At 42.3% G+C, this 14,365-nt stretch overlaps 1 protein-coding gene across 1 annotated transcript in view; it reads left to right on the top strand.

Annotated features, from left to right (window-relative positions):
- LOC129699538 (parkin coregulated gene protein homolog) overlaps nucleotides 1-14,365 on the top strand; it is a 203,427-nt gene that overhangs the window by 95,649 nt on the left and 93,413 nt on the right. The window contains exon 3 of the mRNA XM_055639427.1: nucleotides 13,261-13,432. Coding sequence (XP_055495402.1) covers nucleotides 13,261-13,432 — 172 coding nt within the window. The remainder of the gene's footprint in view (nucleotides 1-13,260; nucleotides 13,433-14,365) is intronic.

Genomic DNA, 14,365 nt, shown 5'->3' with positions numbered 1-14,365 from the left:
TATCTCCCTGTTCCTGCCCTCACAAGCATGAGGAACTGAAAGCAAACCGGAGATAACCGCCCTGAGTTCTCTGAAGTCGTGCTGCAGAATGTCTTTCCTCTTCTTCCCGATGTCATTTGTGCTGACATGCACTACCACTTCCGGCTGCTCATCTTCACCCTTGAGGATGCCCTGCAATCTGTCCGTGACGTCCTGGATCCTGGCACCAGGGAGGCAACATGCCATCCTTGAATCCCGCCTGTTGCCACAGAAACCCCTGTCTGTATCTCTCACGATGGAGTCCCTGATTACCATGGCTCTGCCTGACGTCTGTCGATTCGGCTTTGCTTCAGCGCCACATTTTGACTTGCAGACCTGTCCTTCACGCATAATGGCAGTGTCTTCTGTCCCAACAGCTTCCAAGAGGGTGAACCTGTTTTCAAGGGGTACATCCCCCGGGGTCTCCTGTACTCTAAGCTTCCTCCCCTTCCTCATCGTCACCCCCCTTATCTCTTCCAGTATCTATCAATCTCTGCCTTAAAATATTCGTTAACAGCCTCCATAGCCTTCTGAGCGCTTTTCTATTCAGCACAACCTGAACATGGAGGAAAGTGTGGAGAATGCAGCTTCCTCCTTCCAACATCTGTTCAATGACCACCACCTTTCAAAATTAAAGGTGGTGGAACTACAGAGCTTTCATCTGATTCATTCATTGCAAGATTGTCTTTTTGGGGGGGGGGGGGGGGGGGGGGGGGGGGGGCTGGGCTGAAGGCTGATGGGAGATTTGATACGATCGGAAAATTAATGGACTACCAGAAGGTTTTTGATAGGTGCTATATAACAGGCTTAGCAGTAAAATTGAAATCTATAGCATGGATCTGAAGTTGGCCAAGTAACAGAGCAAAAAATTGTTTTGGTGAATGATTGTTCAGTGGACTAAGGGGAAACAAATGGATGTTTTCCTTAGGAACTGGTGTTGGGGCCATTGCCTTTTTATTTACATTAGTGACCAAAACTTGGGGATGCAAGCCAAAATTTCTAAATTTGCATTTGACACAAAACTTGGGTATAGGTTTATTATTGTCACACATACCAAGATACAGTGAAGAGCTTTTATTTCTGAGCTATCCAATCAAATCAGATAATACTGTACATGAATACAATCAAGCCAAACACAAGTACAACGAGGTAGAGCAGGGGCCTCCAAACTTTCCAGCACGTGGGCCACATTATATATTTGGCACATTTTTGAAGGCTGTAGGAGAAATTAAAGAGAGCTTATTAGAGAAAACCATGTGACCGCAGACATAGACCTGGCAGCGGTCGCTCTTGTTTGACTTCTCAATCTCTTCACTCAAGTGAATAATTCATTAAGAATTCTGTGTTACTGTACCAATACATTGATGAGCTAAATTAATAGTCAAGAATCAAGAGTGTTTCATTGTCATATATCCCAGATAGAACAATGACATTCTTACTTGCAGCAGCACGACAGAATATGTAAAACCCCGATTCTATAACGTCTATCCATGTACTCCAGAGGTGCTGCCTGATCTGCTGAGCTACTCCAGCACTTTGTGTCCTCTTTTTGTAACCCTACATCTGCAGTTCCTGGTTTAGACTTTGGACTTTAGAAATACAGCATGGAAACAGTCCCTTCAGCCCACCGAGTTCGCATTGACCAGTGGTCACCCTGTACACTAGGGACAATTTACAAATTTTACCAAAGCCAATTAAACTACACATTGGGAGGAGTGTGTGGGAGGAAACCGGAGCACCCGGAGGAAACTCACAAGGTCACAGGGAGAATGTACAAACTGTACAGACGGTCGCTGTAAGGCAGCAACTCTACCACTGTGCCACCGTCCCGCTCAATTAGTGTGTTTAATCGCTTTTGTGCTGGATCTTAATCCAAGATAAAAGTGTCCTAGATAAAGAAGAGTTGTGGATTGAAGAAGAAAATAAGTCGTGGCTATGACTGTCGGAGAAGGAATGGAATGAGGGGAGTGTGGTCCTACCAAAGTAGGCAACATGGGAAATCTCATTTCATAAGCTGTAGGCAGCCTGTAAACTCTGAGGTGGGGTAGATCACCTTATCATAATATTATGTCATTAGTGATTTGTTTCAAAGGTAGGACAGAAACCTCATCAGAAAGATCCAAACCTAAAATTTAAGGTCAAAGCACCAAATGCAGGAAGAAAACTCAGTGTAGGGAAGGACAGGTGATGAGATAGGTGAAACGGGTTGGAGGGGAGGGGAATGAGGAGGATAAAAGGGAAATGAGAGGATCATCTCACCTTTTTCCCCCCCTTTTGCCTCTCCCCTGTCCTCTTCCATCTATATACCTCTCTGTCTTTACATTTCACTCCTCCTGTTTCCTTATCTGACATCACTCCCGAAGAGTCCACCAGGGACTATACTGGGAGTTGAGTCTGCATCAATCAGCGATACCCCAGAGAGCCGAGCTGGAGCCAGAGCTTCCATACGCGCCAGCTGCAAGCTCGGGCCGACAGCTCTGGCCGTCCCCGGACAGGGACGGGGCACCCGGGAGGCGACAGAGATGGCCCAGCAGCAACTCAACAGCGCCCGCAGCGTGGAGACCCAGGCCCGACCCTGACCACGGACCCTGACCCCACGCAGCAGCACGATCTCGCTCATTCATCGGATGAAACGAAGGTCTGATAACAGCAGATCCACTCCCGACAATGTTTATGGCGAGTGCTCGATGACCTGGGCACGAGGAGTAGGAATACCAAACTCGCTTGCAGTCCGCTGCACGGATCGTGTTGAGAGCTTGCTGCGGGCCGGATTAAATCCCGTGGTGAGCCGGATGTGGCCTGCGGGCCATAGTTTGGAGACCCCTGGGGTAGAGTGAAGAGAAAAATACTAGAGTGCAGAATATTGTTCCTCAGCATCGCAGTGTTACAGTTCCAGAGATAAAGTACAATCACCATTCTACACAATACACAATACACAATACAATTTATTTGTCACTTGAACCTCATAGAGGCTCAAATGAAATGTTGTTTCTACAGTCATACACACAAGAAAAAAAGACCCAAGACACAACACAATTTACACAGACATCCATCACAGCGCATCTCCTCCTCGCTGTGATGGAAGGCAAAAAAACTTATCTCTCCCCTGCACTCCCCATTCCCCTCCCGATGTCAGAGTCAAAGCCCCCGGCGGGCGATGGTAATTGCCCCGCGGCCATTAATGCCGCGCCGGGTGATGCAAGGCCGCGCTCCGGGTCTTGTTGTTGGAGCCCCTGGCGGGCGCTAGCAAAGTCCCGCAGCCGTTGAAGCCGCGCCGGGCGATGTCAGGCCCCGCTCCAGGTACTCCTCGACCCCACGACTCGGGCAGGAGAAGTCGCCATTGCAGAAGCCCCGAAAAGCGGTCTCCCAGCAGGGACCCGCGGGCTCCCGGTGTTACCGTCTACCAGACCTGCGGTAAGCCTCCGAATCCCCGGGGGTCGGGCCACAGCAGCGCGCCACCACAGCTCCACCCGCTCCGGACTCGGCCAGCTCCATGATGGTGAGTAGCTCCGCAGCTCCGCGACTGGAGCCCCAGGTCGTTCCTGCTGGAGGCCGCTCCACGTTTGCAGCCCCAACGACAACGGGGACCCGACAGGGAAAAGGTCGGGCTCTCCGTGCAGGGGATAGATTTTAAAAGTTTTCCCCCCACCCCCCACACACACACACACATACCCCATCAAAAAAAAATAAAACTACATTAAAACGGGACAAAAAATAACAAAAAGACAGACGGACTGCAGAAGCCGCTGCGACGTGAGTCGCGCCGCCCACCGGAAATACACACAAGGTAGGTTGGAAACTTGTGACTGTACAGTATGGAAGGACCGTTCAGAAGTCTGATAAAAAAAGGGGGAAGGTGTTCCGAAGTCTGGTGGTGTGCACTTTCATGCTTCTGTATCTTCTGCCCGACAGGAGCAGGGGGCAGTAGGAATGACAAGGGTGGGAAAGGTTCTTGATTATGTTGGCTGCTTTCCCAAGACAGAGTACAGTGTGGATGGAGTCAATGGTGGGGAGTCTGGTCTGTGTGATGGACTGGCCAACATTTACATCTCTGCAGTTCTGTGCAGTCTTGACCAGAGCTGTTTCAATCCTTTCCTGAACCTATCCAGTTTGATATTGAATACCACAATTGAAACTGCCTCCAGATTCCTTATGGTACAATTTACCTATGTCACTTTTTATTATTTTTTTCAATTTAATTACATTTAAATCTGGTTCTTCAATCTGCTATGAATGGGACCTGCTTCTCTCTATCTGCTCTGACTGCATCCTTTAGGTATCTCAATCAAAACCCTTCTTAACTTCTCATTTTTTGACCAATACAACTGCAACCTCTCAAATTTATTAAGGCAACCAAATTCTTTCATCCTGGTAGGTCTCTTGCAATTTCTCTTCCCAGCTTCAAGATGGACTTTGGTGGTGACTGCCTATGTTATACAAAGGTTCTTTGTGACTTCCTTGTTCTTCCACTCCGCCTCTGTTTACGATGTCCAGGTTTTCATTCGTTTGTTTGGTAACTTCAGTTTCTTCATTTGCACCACCAGTTTCAATATACCCCGATATCTCTTTGTTCCAGTGTATCTTATTCTTTGTGGAAAACTTGGAGAAGCAGATTTTATAGGCTTGAAAAGAAGTATGTTTTATTCAGATACTAAAGGAAATATTAAACATAAACTTGAAATATTACAGAAGTGGAGTTCGAGTTTGATAAATAAATATTCAAATTGCTGAAAAGATGTCAGAAATTTTTAATTTACATGGAGAGATCAGTGGAAGAAACCTATCTTCAAGCCTATGAAGTTTATGTTTTCACAGAGAGTAGTGAGGGTCTGGAACGCATTACCAGGGATGGTGTTAAATGCAGATACAATACTACTGTTTTAGAATTAACACATTGAAAGTGCAAAGAATAGAGGGATATGGATCATGTCAGGCAATGAGAACAGTTTACCTTGGCAGCATGTTTTGCGCACACATTATGGGCTGAAGGGGCCACTTCTGTGTGTACTGTTCTATGTTCAATCGTTGATGTAATTTTGAGCGACCAGGTACAAAATGTATCTGTCTTCTCAACACATAAGAATTGAATTCCATCCCTCTGGAGTCCAAAGCTAGCATTTGACCTTCAGTGCACTCTTCTGTGATGCAAGTTTAGTTCAGTTTAGAGAAACATTATGGAAGCTGGCCCTTCGGCCCACCGAGTCCATGCCGATCATTGATCACTCGTTCGTGCTGATTATCTCACTACACACTTGCAGCAATTTTACAGAGGCTAATTAACCTCCAAACAAACATGTCTTTGGGAAATGGGAGGAATCGGGAACACCCAGAGGAAGAACGTGCATACTGCACACAGACGGCATCTGGAATCAGGATCGAACCCTGGCGCTGTGAATCAGCAGGTTTATCACTGCACCACTGTACACATGAGCCTGGTTCCTGCCGACTTATCAGGAGGACCCAACTAGAAGTTCTCTTCTGCATTGCTTGTGAGAAGTTAGTAAATTTTTGGCCTGTTAATACAAAAGCGTAACAGGTTTGGAGAGGTACTGTAACCATTTGCTGTTTAGTTTTTGGAGAGGTTAATGCTGTCACCTACAACATATTAAATTCAATTTACAATTTATATGCTATTTAGATATTATCACATGAGGGAGTCATTAATGCCTGTAGGTCCAGCATTCTACCATTAGATGGCAGTTTGTAAGCATTGGAGCTGCTGACCCCTTCTCAGAGATAATTGCCTCACCCCATTTTTCTACGTACAATACCAAATGATTATCACTAGCTTCCATCATAAATTTAATTGTGGTACATTGATGTTATTTATCCATTTGTTTAGTTTGGGCAGTTAAGCAGGGTCTGATGGAAGGAATAGTTCTCTGATGCTTCAACAGGTTTTAATACTGAACTGAAAAGTTGTTCTATTCAAAACATACTAAACATACTAGAGTATGTGAAAGCATGGTGTGCTGGGCATCACCTAAGCAATTGGAGTTGAAAAACTTAGCGTTAGAATTAAAAAAATTAACTGTATGCACTGTCTGGGATTTACGGTCATCCATGAAGATAACTCTTGCTAAACAGAAAATTATTATGGTAGTGTATGCAAACTGCACATTATAATATGAATTTGATTGCAAGGTTTGCATTGTTCTCATTCATGCAAATTATTTGACAGTGCCATGATTATTCGTCTAAATTGTGTACTCTTGTGCAGTTCGAGCAGTTATTTGTGGCATTTAACAAAACAATTTAAGTTTGAGGCAGAGGAGCCCTGCATTTATAGCTTTCTTTTCATTTACATGGAAAGTAATTGCAGTGACTCTGATCTTATTTCAAGTGACAGGGAATGGAGCAGAGAAGTGTGTTTTATAAACATGGTTATATTGTGCACTCTAAGCTTATTTACAAAATAAAGCAAAACAGTTATTTGCATTTGTAATAGATTCAGTTTCATGAAATAAAGGCCTGGTAATAAATAAGACTTTAATGGAAAGTTTTGTGTCATCCAGTTATAGAACCAAGTCTCACTAATCAGGCAATTAAAGGGAAGCTCCCCATCAAAGTCCCAAATACTTGGAGTCATAGGTCAGCTGTTCACATCTGTACCTACAATCTGTAAAAGCAAAGCATTTGCCACAATCAATGGAATGGTAACATTCCAGAGAATTCCTCATCGTACAAACCCAGAAATGACTCGAGTTCAATGCATGTTTTGACATATCCCTTCTCTACCTGAAACAATTACAGAAAATGCTTCAAACATTCAATAGAATTTGCAGCATTTGCCTTCAACAAGCCGATTTGACTAATTAGCCTCTTTCACACACAGTAACTAATATGTTAAGTGTTTCCAGTATAAATTAAATTTTGTTTTACATATACATATATATTTGTGTTTGTTCAATATTCCAGTATGTGCAAGTCCTTGCGTCTCCTTTTTAATGCTGTTCCAGTACTTTACTTTTTTTTGACATATTTTAGATCAGAGTTCTTTTCTTTAATCATATTACACTTATGATATACTATAAAAGATGAGTGTTGTCATAACTGGCTTTTTCTTCAGGCATGACCTGTAGCTAGGAAGCTGCAGCAAACAATCAGAGAAGGACCTTCTTAGACCTGGTTAATCAAGAGTCAAGTGTTTAATTTTTGGGCATGCTTAAAACAGAATGAAATTCTTACTTGCAGCAGCATAACAGGTCTGTTAACATAGACACAAAAAGCTGGAGTAATTCAGTGGGTCAGGCGGCATCTCTGGAGAAAAGGAATAGGTGATGTTTTGGGTTGAGACCTTTCTTCAGACTGATAGTCAGGGGAAAGGGAAATGAGAGATGTGGACGGTGATACTTCCCCTTTCCCCTGCCTTTCAGTCTGATGAATGGTCCAGAGATGCTGCCTGACCCGCTGAGTTACTCCAGGTAATATAATAGGGTCAGAAAATGAAATATTTGAAGTAATTTAACAATTATTTTGCTAACATACCCCATGGACTGACAGCATTCAGGATGAAATTCACCTATTTCCTGTGGAAGACACCTGATTGTCCATTGATTCAGAGACCTGGGTTTGAATCCAGGTCAAATTGATTAAATCAACATTACCTCTATCTCCTGGCCATTTACCTTTTCTCTGATCCTGGATGACTTAGACTAATTTTAGTTTTGTTTTTTTAGTATAGTTTATTATTTTCATGTGTACCTTCACTGGCACAGACAGCTGAGACCAACTAACCCAGCGTACAGATACAATAATTCAACCCAGTCCCATAAATAAAGTTAAAGCAGTTTGATAAGTAAAATGCTGTACAGTATTGTAAAATACATACTCTATATTCTAAAAGAGAAATGAAATAAATAGGACAAGGATAGAGAGTGATCTTATGTATTTATCTAATCTGTATTTGGTATAGTGTCTATGTCACAGTGCTAAGTGTACATGATGATATAATTCATGTGGTTCCCAAAGATAAGAGAGAGGTTTCATGATCCATTATGCTGAATTCCTTTAAGACCAAAGAGACCTTGTATTTTTCATGGTTTTGAGATCTATATTTTGTTCTTTTTGCACAACCTGGTTTGCTACCAGTTACACTGCTGATTTCTGTAGCAACATTATTGATTGATGCTTTCCGGTGAAGAGTTGAGGACCTATGAGCTGGTACATGGCGACACAGCTGTGCCGGGGATGATACACAAACCGTCAGTCAACAAAGCAATCGCAAAGCTAGTATTGGAACAAGCACTCTCCATAGATTTCCACCACTATTCATTCTATTTGCATTGGATAATGTTAGTTGCCTACTGCTTAATGTAATTGTAATTGTAATTGTAATTGTAAATCTTTATTGTCATTTCCTGAGTATTCGCATACCCAGAGGAAACAAAAAAACGTTGCTCAACCAGTGTCCATTCAGTTTGCATTAAAAAATAAATAGGAATTAAAATTAAAAAATACATGTCATGAACAAATTTAACACTCTACTAAACATTCAACAGCCGTTCCGACCAGCAGCGGCACAACAGTGGCTCTGCTGCAGTGTGGGGGTTTGTGCGCGATACTTGGCAGGGGGCAAAGTCCATTTAACAGTCTTATAGCCTGTGGGAAGAAGCTGAGGAGCATCCTGCTGGTTTTGCAGCTAATGCTCCTGTACCTCTTCCCAGATGGGAGGATGGAGAAAATGTCATGCGATGGGTGGTAAGGGTCTTTGATGATGGAGATGGCTCTGTTGATACATCTCTTCTTGTATATGTCCAGCAGGAAGGGGAGTGGAGCACCAATAATCCTGCTTGCGGTCTTCACTATCCTGTCCAGTTGGTGCCGTTCGTACGCCTTGCAGCTCCCGAACCAGGAAGTGATGCCGTATGTCAGTGTGCTCTCGACAGTCCCCCTATAAAAAGTCCGTAGGTGTGTGGTGGGGAGGCCTGCTTTACATAGTCTTCGGAGAGGGTGAAGTCGCTGCTGGGCTCTCTTGACCAGAGCTGTGGTATTGGCCGTGGACGTCAGGTCATCAGACAGATGTAGTCCTAAGAACTTTATGCTGCTGACCCTTTCCACATCAGCTCCGTCGATGTGCAGAGGTGTATGGTGTTGTTTCCCCGCCCTCCTGAAGTCAACCACCATCTCCTTAGTTTTTCCCACGTTAAGAACTCAAAGAACAGTGCTCAAAGAACAGTAAGGTTACAATTGGCTGCAGTAGTTAGTACAAGGCTTCTTGTTCTGTGCGATTGGAATTTGTAACATGGATTCCTGGATCATTTAGAATGTAGAAATTAGAGCTTTTTGGTTGGGGAAATTTATCTTTGCTTTTGGATTCAAACTTTATTTATTCCGGAGATTTAATTGTTAGACGTATGGTTTATCAAAGAAAAATGCATGAAGCGATTATTACACTGTTTCAATTTCAGTTCACAGTTTTACTAAATAGCAAAGATGTTGCCTGGAAATGCACACAAATGGCATTGGCATTATAATTTTTTTATGGCAAAAAAGTACATGCTGGGACATCTCAGATTCAAGGGATCGGGAGGCAAATGAGGTGGGGATGAGATGGAGGGAGGGTGGGAGTGGGGGGGGGGAGTTCGCTGTAGGCCTTATCAGAGCTTTGGTTTGGAGTGTGAAAGTGGGCAGTGTCAACTGGATTGATCAGGTTTGTGTTCAGGCATTGGTGGGAATCTGAAGGAAATGTACACTTAAGTCACATTGGTCAGATGTGAGGGTGGTGATCAAATGGGGCTGGGGGCAGATTTCAGGAAGTTTGAAGAATTTGGGAAGGGGGTGGTCTAGCAGTAATGGAGACCTGAGAATGTCAGGAACAAGATTGGGAGGACTAGGGCTCAGCACAGTGTGTGGTGAATTTGGCGGAAAGAGATGTAAAGCCCTATCTAATGCTGTGCGGTACAATTATAGTTATCCCAGGAGTGCCCGAGAATAGGTGTGTCTGGGTCGAGTTGCTCTTAGTTCCTCCTAATCTTCATATGAGGCATGGCAGAGGAAATAAGGTCAGAGTGTGCATGAATGGGGCAGAAATCTCAATGGGGTGAAAAGATGAATTACCCTCGAAATGTCTGTTCAACTTTCTAGAGTTAGGTAAAACAATAATAATGTTTCACTCCAGATAAAATTGATTTTTCAATTGTAAAAAGCTGAAAAAAAACAACATTTATTACAACTTCTGGGCATACATTTTCAGTTGAAAAAAATGATGATACTGTGAACTATTTATGCAATGTCATTAAGGCTGGTGAATAAAAGCCAATGCATTTTGAGGAATTAACCACAAATTGCGTTATTTAAAGGTTGAGTTACATTCATAGCTGGCACATAATATGGAGTCCTAATGTACTAATGTGGTGAGATTGAGTCTGTTATCCTCAGTGTGGGTGTGTGTGTGTGTGTGTGTGTGTGTGTGTGTGTGTGTGTGTGTGTGTGTGTGTGTGTGTGTGTGTGTGTTTGTTTGTGTGTGTGTGTTTGTGTGTGTGTGTGTGTGTGTGTGTGTGTGTGTGTGTGTGTGTGTGTGTGTGTGTGTGTGGGTGTGTGTGTGTGTGTGTGTGTGTGTGCGCGCGCGTGCGTGTGTGTGTGTGCTTGTGCATGCGCGATTGTGTCTCTGCCGAACATGATGCCAAGACCAACACTTATCTGCCTGCATATAATCCATATTCCTCCACCCCCCTGCATCTTCCAGTGCCTACATGCCAAACGTCTCTTAAATGTAAATATCATATCTACCTTTACCACTACCCCTGGCAGCGCATTCAATCAGGATTGTGTTCAGGCATTGGTGGGAATCTGAAGGAAATGTACACTTAAGTCACATTGGTCAGATGTGAGGGTGGTGATCAAATGGGGCTGGGGGCAGATTTCAGGAAGTTTGAAGAATTTGGGAAAGGGGTGATCTAGCATCTTCTGTGTAAAAAAATTGTCTTTATGTTACCTTTAACCTTTGCCCCTCTCACCTTAAAGCTATGCCCTCTAGTACTTAATTTTGTGTACTTCTATCAGGTCTCTCCAGAACCTCTGGTATTCAGTTGTTGTGATCACCTCACTATCACCGTTCAGTATGCAATCTTGCTTAAGTTGTAATTTCCTCCAGCTAAACTTTGCCTCCAATCATTTTCTGCAGCCCCTACCACATATATTGTACCTCTGACATAAATTCGCCTATCTCTAGTTAGCCATTCTGAACAAAATTGTATACACAATATCTTGTTTTACCCTCACAATGAGGTTATAAAAGATCCTATCCTCTCCATCACAAAAACCTTCTGTCCTAATCCCTGTATTTTGCACTGTTCCTAACCTCTACCTCAGCCAATGTTGCTGAAACGATGGTACACACAGTCTGTGAACATTTATCACATACCCACTGAAAATTCCTTTGTCATTGCTCTCATGATACATTGATTATTTGTTAAAAATGAATATCATTCCACAATTCTTTTTGCTCCTGACACCTACATATCTGGTGTGTTCTTTTGAACAGTGTCTCATTTAATGGCCCATTGTGAGTTTGGTTGCAGTGAACCAGGAGAATAAAGTGTCCCTACAATTGATTTTTTTCTCTGGCCAGTTAGAGGTATTCGAGATACTCCAGAACAGTTTAAGAAAACTAGGAGCTCCAATGTTTTCTGTTCATTCCAGATTCATTGTGCTAATTTTCGTTTTGTCCTCCTTTAAACATCAGTAAATGTTCCAATCAGTAGCTCAGTCAGCATATGTGGAAATTATTCCCCTAACCTTCTGAGTCTTTTCTGCAGCTTCTGTTTTATTTCAGATTTCTAGCATCAGTAGGTTTTTTTAATTTCCATTTCCTGTGAATTTCAAATGATTTACAATGATTATTTCAACATTCCTCTATGTTGCATGATTTATCTCCTATTTGGAATCTAATGGGCTATATTTAAAGAATCACCAACACCAAAAGATTGATCTTGATGCAAAATGAAACACTCATTCAGGGAATACTCATGCAAAGAAGCAAGCACAGGAGTTAGTGTTAATTTTAATCCCTTTGCTGGCAAAGGTTTGCACTTAGATACACTCAAAAATAACTCGGTGGGACAGACAGCATCTCTGAAGAGAAGGAATGGGTGACGTTTCAGGTCCAGACCCTTCTTCAGACTACAGCTGTGTGTCCCACTGAGTTATTCCAGCTTTTTGTGCCGATCTTGGATTTAAACCAGCATCCTTGCTATACAAAGGTTTACTCTTGTTATTTTTTACCTTACAACCGCACTTTTCCACCTCATCATTTCATAAACTTTCAATTTTTCTCCTCATCTTCAAGTTATTCCTTCTTCTTTCCCCCTCCATTATAAATTGTCCCATGTGCTTGCCTCTTATTCTCCTATCAAACATCAAACCTTTGAATTTCTAACCTCAGCATTACCACAAGCCATAGACCCAAATGATCTGATAGATTTTTATGGGGACACAAGAAAATGCAAATGCTGGAATCTTGATCAAAACACAAAATGCGGGAGGAACTCAGCGGGTCAGGCAGCATCTGTGAAGGGGATGGAAAGAAGACATTTCAGGTTCAAACCCTTCTGCAAACAGATCAGACATCTTCCCATTCCCTCCACAGATGCTGCTTAACCCACTGAGTTTCTTCGGAACTTTGTGTTTTGCTCATGGATTTTTATCTTGTTCTTGTTCTTGAGGAAACCTTTCATTACTGGTAACACTTTAAGGTAAGTGCAGCAGAATTCAACCACAGATTAGCAGATAGAGGTTTCATATTTACAGCCACTGTTGAAACATTGGAAGTAAGGTTTCAGGAACAGAATTTTGAATGTGTTTTCACACAAAGGGCTGAGAAAGCTGTAAACTCCAAAATTTGAAATATACATTTTATATGGTATGGGTTGTTGGATCAACGGTAGATGAATAGAGTTGCTGTACAGTTGTGCCATGATCTAATTAAATATTCTAAAGACTTAATTGTCTACACCTTTCATCGCATTATGTTGAAAAACATTGGTGTGATAATGCTGTTGAGGAAATCTCGGTGCATAGTTTTTGGATATTGGATTATTGATTGGCATCTTGACAATAATAAATTGACCCACTGAGAGATTGCACTTAAGGTGAATGGTTTCACCGTCCATTGACATTTCCTAAAATGGATAAGAGAGAGCATGCTAAATCTAACAAAAATAATTTGTGAAATTAATAGATTTTAATTGCCTTTTTCTCATAGCGAGGAAACACCTCTAAGATGTCACTATTTTCTTACAGGTGGAGATTGAGAAATTAGACTACCACCATTACCTGCCTCTGTTTTTTGATGGTCTCTGTGACACCATGCACCCATATGACTTCTTTGCACGTCAGGGGATACACGACATGCTGGAACATGGTGGCATGAAGATTCTTCCCGTTGTTCCTCAGCTTATCATCCCAATAAAAAGTAAGGATTGAAATGTAGTATTATTCACATTTCCCTCTTATTGAAGTTACAATGCTTTTCCCTTGAGATTCTTGAGTGTTCAACACAATTAAGAAAAAGCCTGCAACTGGTTCTAATTAATAATACCATGGAAGAGATTCCAATAGGCTTTCTTTCGGTAAAATGTTTTGTGTAAGGGGAATGAAGGGCTCTCCCAAACCACTGTCCCAAAGCCCTCAACACTTGAAATAATCTGCTTGCTATTTTCATTCTAAGTGATGAGCCTGATATTTCACTGGTTGGAATCCCTCCACAGCCACTTTACATAATTTCATAGAATATACAATCCTTTGGTCCACAATGTCCATGCCAGATTAAACTAATCTCTGTCTGTACGTGATCCATATCCCTTCATTCCCTGCATATCCATGTGCCTATCCAAAAGCCTTTTAAATGCCACTGTACATCTGCCTCCACCAACACCCTGGCAGCACGTTCCAGGCACCTATCACCCTTGATGTAAAAATGTTGCCCGCACATTTCCTTTAGATTTAGCCACTCCCAAAACTACGCCCTTTAATCTTTTACATTTCCACCTTGGGAGAAAGGTTCTGACTGTCTTCCCAATGTTTGTTTCGCATTATTTTACAAACTTCAATCAGGTGTCCCCTCAACCTCTGACCTTCAGCGAAAAGGGTGGGATATTATTGAAACCCTTGAGTTAAAAACCAAAAATGGACCAGTGAAGCAATTCTCTTTCTGCTTGTGCCCAACGCATCTACTTTAATTAGCTCTGAAGATAAGGTAGATAAAGAGACCTTTTCTGATGGAACAGAGATGGCAAAGGAAAAGACATTTTAATATTTGTTTGTCTAAAAGATTTCAATAGGATGAATAAAGGAACATTATTTATTATGATTATGGAGTCAGTGACAAGGGTGCATTGACATTGCT

Source organism: Leucoraja erinacea, chromosome 8 (genome assembly GCF_028641065.1).
Source record: "Leucoraja erinacea ecotype New England chromosome 8, Leri_hhj_1, whole genome shotgun sequence".
Classification (NCBI taxonomy): domain Eukaryota; kingdom Metazoa; phylum Chordata; class Chondrichthyes; order Rajiformes; family Rajidae; genus Leucoraja; species Leucoraja erinaceus.
This window is presented reverse-complemented; position numbering and strand designations above follow the sequence as displayed.